Below are 7,092 nucleotides of genomic sequence, written 5' to 3'. Positions count from 1 at the left end.
ACAATGATTTTCATCATTTGTTTATAATTGATTAATATTCAAATGCAAACAAATGATGAAAATTCAATATTATTACATTTTCAACAGTGGAATACTGTGATTTATTTATTTCAACGTTTTACTAATTGAAATTTTGACTCAAGTTTGTTTTCAGTTTATGGTCTTGAGACCTGAAATATCAAGACTTGGGTTAGTGGTAGTTGATTCTGAAACGTGCAACTTACATCTTGTAGATAATCTTATACATAAACACAGATTAACCCTAAAATGGGTCTGATGTCAAAATATCATTTGATAAAGTTTTATACCTCAATTCTGGTAGCTGAATGGTTGACAATTTATTTATCCTAGGTTTTTCGTATTCTGCTGCAAACTGTTATGTTCTTACTTAATAGTAGTTAGTTTTGTCTAGACTCTACAGTGCTTCATGAAATATATGGAGATTACAAACAGTATTCAAGCTCAAAATTCCATGTCACAATACAAATTTTGGAGCTGAGCAAGCACGGACCTCTAAATCATCAGAGGTGGAATCAGTTGCCATGAAGGAGTGAGCATCCCCTGCCGATCGGTCACACCCACCGTGTGCTCCTTGTCATGATCGGGAAATAACGGAAAAATCCGTCGACAATTCAGTGTGTAAATAATGGCCTAACAATTAGTATGAAAAACGTCAGTCAGCATTTGACTTAATGATAGATTGTATTCGCTGATAAGGTCATTGTATCGACCATAGAACTTACGAAATAATGGCTTTAAGCGAGACTGCTGATATCCTTCTTTCATCAACTTGTTTGTCCATAACTTACCTCGTTTAAGAAATTGTTCATACGTAGAGCATGCTCTTGCGTATGGAATCAACTGAGAGATATAAACCCCGTATGCAAGTGATGAAGGTATACTGCTGCATAAGGAAAGTTGGATTGAAAAGTTAAAGTCATCACGTCTTTTTCTAGTAAAATATCCAAATATGAAACAGATGTGTCAGAATCTGTGGTATCTTTTATTTCAAGCTCACCGGGATACTAGTGTATCGTATCGACATAAGAATGAAAATATCCATTGTTAACTGACAATACGTCTTCGATATATCTAAATGTTGAGTTCAAGGCCACAGCAAGTGTTTTCTTCTTTTCACTTATAAGATTTTGAAAGAATTCTGCTTCATATGAATACAAAAATAGGTCTGCTAATAACGGGGCGCAATTCGTACCCATGGAAATTCCAATATATTTCTCCTTCACTACTATTAATATTTTACTGATGAGTAAAGAAAGAGGCTTGGTAGAACATTTACTGGAACCCGTTATGTATCTTTGTTTGTAAAGATTTTTATGAAGTTTCGAAATCCAATATAGATATGGTTATTCAAATTCATGTTGGTTGTTAGGAATATTAAAAATATTCGAAACCGACATATGATTTTGAAGAATTTACTCCTTAGAATGGGAGCTATGGGTATAAGTTGGATTAACACTTGTAGAATTAAATTCCAGTTCCTCTAACATACAATTTAAATAATGAGCCTTACAAACAAAGAATGATTTTACCCGCTTTGTCAGCAGGAACCAGTACATATTGATCGTGTTATCTATTTAATTCTTTTTTCACTTCTAAATTGTTGAACACAGAAGGATAGTTGGTTTTCATTTTGCCCCTCAATCGCTTAATGCGAGATATTATACATATACATTTAATCCATTCTGACAATGTGTCCAGGTCTTCTTTTTCATGTCTGGCCCACCGCCTGGCGTAATCTTCCACAGAATCCATAACATTTATGAAATTATGACGCCAGTTAAAAGATCGGGGTTCCCTAAATTTTGGCCCTTTTAATATTAATGATTTAAGGTCCTCATTATTAACTATATAATATTTACGTCACCAGTAATAACGTGTTATATTAACCGCGTCAATTCCTTTGTTTTCGTATGAATTAGTGTATTTGAATTGTTCAAGGCTTTCATACAAAAAAATGTCACTAAGATTAATTTTGTCCAGTAGGAGGATGAAATAGATAAAAAGCAGCAAATTGTATTTGTGCCAAAGGCTGTCTCCTGGCCCCTGGATCATGAAGCAGTCTTAAAATCAAGATTTCAGTCATTCATAAAAAAAATCGACACTTGAAAATTAAAACTAACAACACGAAATGGAGACAATATTTTAGAACATTTTAAATTTTGTGTTTGTTATCATTAACCTTTAAGACAATGTATAGATTTTGACTAAGGTCTAAAACGTTTTCGTTGAAATAAGTTTTGCCATGAAATTGGAATGGATAACACCTTAACAAACAAAGACATGGATTACTTTCAATTATGTCAGTTCTCTGATTCGATTCTTCGTGTAATAATTGAAATTACATCCTTATACTGTATAATTATCTAAAAAAAAAAATCTAACTCCTGCATTGACATTTAGCAAACTTTTTCAAGATTAAAATGGGCTTCTATCAAATTTATGTCTTTCCCGTCTAGGTCTTTAATTCAGAGTCCAGGCCTGCCAGAGTAGGACAAAGTTGATATATCAAAAATGCATTATACACAAGCACAGAGTGTATTTCATTGACAAATTAATCCGTTGAAAGGCACACGTGATGGAATCACTATCTTTGCGAAGTATGTAATTGCCCGTGGAAATCAACATGATCAATTTCGGGTAGGGGGCAACCGAAAAAAGTTTTTTAAATTCTTTGATATGCAAAACAGGGTAATCAGACGTTATTCCATCAGTATTGTGTGTATCAAGAAGGTCAAATGTCCCATGACTCATTTTAGCTTCTTTAGATTAAAAATGAGTGACTACAGAGAAGTAATAACATGCAGAGATTCTTAAAAGGTATAAACGGAACAGTTTATCGCTAGTAAATTTTCAAAAGAAATAGATTATTCTCAACAGAACATAATAGTATGGATGAAAGCCGAATGGGATTTAAAAAAAAAAGAACATCAGTCCATTTGTTTTTATAGTGAATGATGAAATGTACATTAAAGCTGAACACGACTCGTAAATAGGCGTACGCCATATTAGATTTCACTATCTACGATATCAGCACTGGGTATACCCTTCGCATTCGTTACACCTGAATGCTTTATTGTCACGGGTATCGGCGTGGAATTGCGACACGCGTTCATGTTGTTATCTTAAATAGCATTTGTTTACATTTTATTGCAGTTAGGTGTATTTGTGTTTGTTTGTATACTGCATTGACCTGTGCAACTTTTGTAAGTTTCTTTGGTATCTTTCTTTCCTGGCGTGGAAGAAGTACACAGTTATTTTTGTCGCAAACGAGTACTATGTAGCATACGTCCGTCTACACAGCTAAAAACTGATAACACTGAACATTGACTAAGTGAGCGGCTTAAATAGGGGTCCTCAGGTATGACAATTGAATTAAAGAATATGGCGGACAAATTCCTTTTACAAATCGTGCTTAACTTCAACAAGGTAGTAAAGGACTTCTTGCATGTTTTGTAGATTTTTGCAAAGCATTCCATACTGTTACCCATAAAGACTTTTAATTAAAAATCTTAGAATCGAATAATTGTCACTCACTTTACGATATGCAATATGTACAGGTATAATAATATTTTCATAAAAATAAAGAACAAGCTCAAAATATACACCAGGGTAGTTAATGGAACGTCAATACATATATCTTATAAGTACCGGATATTCTTGAATGATTTCTTTAATATGAATTACTAGATTAATCATGTAAATTTTGCACTTCACTATCGAGTTCAAACCCCTTTTAGTACAGAAGTTTGTGTAATAAAGAATATTGACATCTAAAGTAAAATATAAATTTCATTCTTTAATAAAGAATATATATTTACAATTCATCATTTCACAGACCTGGTAAATTTTGCATTCATTCCATATAGTCAACTCAAAATTTACACCAAGATAACATGCTATATTTGCTCATTAAATTTGTCTGTGGAAAGAAATATATACATTTTATCTTTTATTTTCAGATAACCAGAATGGGCTACAATTTAAACTAACTTTTTGAACTTTCTCTTTCTATAATCTTTTATTCACTATTTTGCCCTCTCGGCCCAAAATTGGAATACACTTCTCTTATCTTCAAAAAATTTTTAAAAACTGGAACACATAATTTTATAATTCAACTCTCAAAATGAACATCTCCTGTAAGTTCAATGAAAAGATGTGTAGGTTCTTTGATTTTAGATTATAACAACAATACAAAAACAGTTTAATAATTAATCATTCAAAACATTAAAATGAAGAATAATTAATTGATGTAATTATTTTAGTCACTCTTCAAAGTAGTCGGGATAGGTGAAAAGTGTCATGAATTGCAAGTATGTGTAACATTCACCATATAGTAACATATAGTACATTAGTTAAAGATAACTACACTAGACAAAATTGCTAACGCACCACTTATTATTCTTATTTGTGAATTGATCATTTTCCTGATTGGTACTAGTATATAAAATATGCCTTCTTTTCCAAAACAGATGGATTGACAAATGTCTTGGTGTAATGTCAAGACCCTTAAAGGATCTTCTTGTCCGAAAAACAATTTCCCGACGTGCACTGCGCACCGTTTTTGCCAAGATATGAAGTTGGTGATTACCGATGGTGGTCCGTGACGTTGCGACGGGAGCAGTCTCCCACTTAAAAATCAAATGATATACCCTGATTGACTACCATATCGCTTAGTAGTCATCCCGTGCCTTGGTGTCCCTACCAAATCCACCCAACTTCCGGTTGCCCCAATTTTGTGGAACAATCTTGATATTATTGTGTCGTGCTCACTTAATGCCGTCGATATCTATTGCAATCTGATTAAAATCAGATCCTCGATGCTCCTTTTTTAACGATATGTCGCTTACGAAAAGCGACATATCGTTAAAAAAGGAGCATCGAGGATCTGATTTTAATCAGATTGATATCTATTGTAAACATTTTTATGATCGTTAATTCACTTTCAACAATTTTTCACCAGAGAAATTCATAATCATTTAATTCTTTTAATTTTTTACATATTTCTTCAAAGGAACCCCTTGCAGACACCATACTGGCTGCCTCAGCACCCTCTTCTAGAGTCAAACGCTGCATACGGTGTAACTTTTTTTCTGAGTTTTTAATTAGTACAAACATAAAGAACACAACCACAAAGAAAAAGTTAGAAATTAATTCCACCAAAAAAGTATGAATGTGATTTTATTTTTTTCTATGAAGTGGTTACGCTTCAGTAAACATTGTTGTTATTTATCAGTTAAAGCATTTAAATGTCTCATTTTTTACTAAAGTAACATAATTATATATCAAAAACATCATAAACAAGTTTTGAAAAGAAAAATGCTAATTTATTTAGGTGGTGCGTTACATGTAGCAATTTTGTCTAGTGTATATTCATTGCAATAAATTAAACATTAAAAAGCGAAATATTAATCAGTGACAACCTAGTATTTTTCTGCAATAATATTAACAACAAGCGAAGACCAACTATTGAAAGGATGAACACCTTTTCCCACCCCCGTTGTGTCGTCATAATATTCGAACACAAAACCTGTCTCTCTGTACTGTTTTAACATATTATTAACTAGATTAACCCTAAGCTGATTATAAACATCCCGGGCCATCTTTTTATGCAGCCCAGGAATATTTGCATAATGATATAGACCGCTAAGTGTGAGATAGTTTAAGTTAATCCATACAGAACCTCGCCAGTAAGGGGGGTCATCTTTGGTATTCCAAACCTGATAAAATGGAGAATTTTTGGCAAGTGATCGAAGGCCATAGTCTGTCCACAAGAGTTCCTTGTTAGTTACATCCGAAAGAATGTTAGACAGTTGTAATGAATCGGGTTCTAAAATTCTTAGCATCAATGGATATAGACTCACATATCCAAAAGACTCCAGAAATTTTAGTTTAGGTTCTCTATAAACTATCCTTGTCCAGTTTTTATGATCCAGTTCAACTGCATTGGTATGAAGTCCGAAGTCGTTGAAAGATTTTTGTTCTTGATTCCAGTGATATTTCTCCAAGAGCGTGCTGTCAAACAACTCTTGTGAAATAACCTTGAACCTATGTATATTTTTTCCTAAGCGTTTTCCAATATTTGCTAGTACATTAGACGCAAGTGCCATCCAACATCGAAAGTCTAGGTGCCGTTCATCTGGCGAAGGGTGAGATGCTCTTGGATAATCATCAAGCCCTGAAGCTGGAGTCTTCGGAATAAGTTCTGTGTCAGTTGTACTGTTTCGTCCTCTCCAGTAATATGTTGTAGATTCACCACCCTTTTGATTTTTATGAAGCCAGTTGAACCAAGATTCCAGTCTCGGATAGATTTTTTCCAAGAAAATTGTTGTTCCGTAACTTTCATCTGCTAAAAAGTTTTGGATCGTTAAAAACAGAGAGGGTGGATTAGCAATATGATTTTCTTGAACTAGGAATTTTCCCGGTACTTTTGCTCTTGCTTCAACACCTAATATTTGCTCGCGTGGAATCCATCCCTCCATGTTGAGAAGATCTAACCAATGAGATATTATCTCTTTTGAAATTGTTTTGTTCCACAGGAAAATCAGTTGACAATCAAATCCAACATTCCATAAAAACCCCCTAGGGAAAAATGATCTTGAGGGAACACTGGTGTACAGAGAAGTAGGCCAATATTCATCAACTTCAGTGTCGTGTTGTGATTTAACCAAAGAAGTTCCATGGAAATAACTTATTGTACCTAACATATTACTTAATGTTTCTTTGGCAAAATTTATGTCATCAGATTTGTAATTTTGTAAAATGCGATCAAATGTATCTGTAAATCTTGAATCAAATCTTTTTGTTTACTTTAAAAGTTCTGCTGTATAAGCATCGCCTTCTAATCTTTCGTTGTAAAACCGAAAACTACCAGATTCGTATATAACCTCGAGTTCAAATGGCAATTCTACTGTTACCTGGTGCACAACAAAGTTTGGAAAATCATCAGGCTCTTGGTTTTTCAATACCACAATTTTACCTTTATAAGGCAATCTGTCGACTATCAGATTGTTTTTTACCATTGATTGTAGCTCTACAAAATCAGTGACTTCACTTGCAAGATAGTGATGTTTA

At 33.6% G+C, this 7,092-nt stretch overlaps 1 protein-coding gene across 1 annotated transcript; it reads right to left on the bottom strand.

The window, feature by feature from the left end:
* Positions 1-5,441: 5,441 nt before the first annotated feature.
* On the bottom strand, positions 5,442-6,500 carry LOC133201663 (mannosyl-oligosaccharide glucosidase-like). Its single transcript, XM_061337450.1, has one exon. It carries the CDS (start codon positions 6,498-6,500, stop codon positions 5,442-5,444), a length of 1,059 nt encoding a protein of 352 aa, XP_061193434.1.
* Positions 6,501-7,092: the final 592 nt, after the last annotated feature.

This window comes from Saccostrea echinata, unplaced genomic scaffold (genome assembly GCF_033153115.1).
Source record: "Saccostrea echinata isolate AGI-Se365-2 ecotype Australia unplaced genomic scaffold, CSIRO_AGI_Sech_v1 ptg000045l, whole genome shotgun sequence".
Lineage (NCBI taxonomy): Eukaryota > Metazoa > Mollusca > Bivalvia > Ostreida > Ostreidae > Saccostrea > Saccostrea echinata.
The sequence above is the reverse complement of the archived record's forward strand: the minus strand, read 5'-3'. Positions and strand labels throughout refer to the sequence as shown.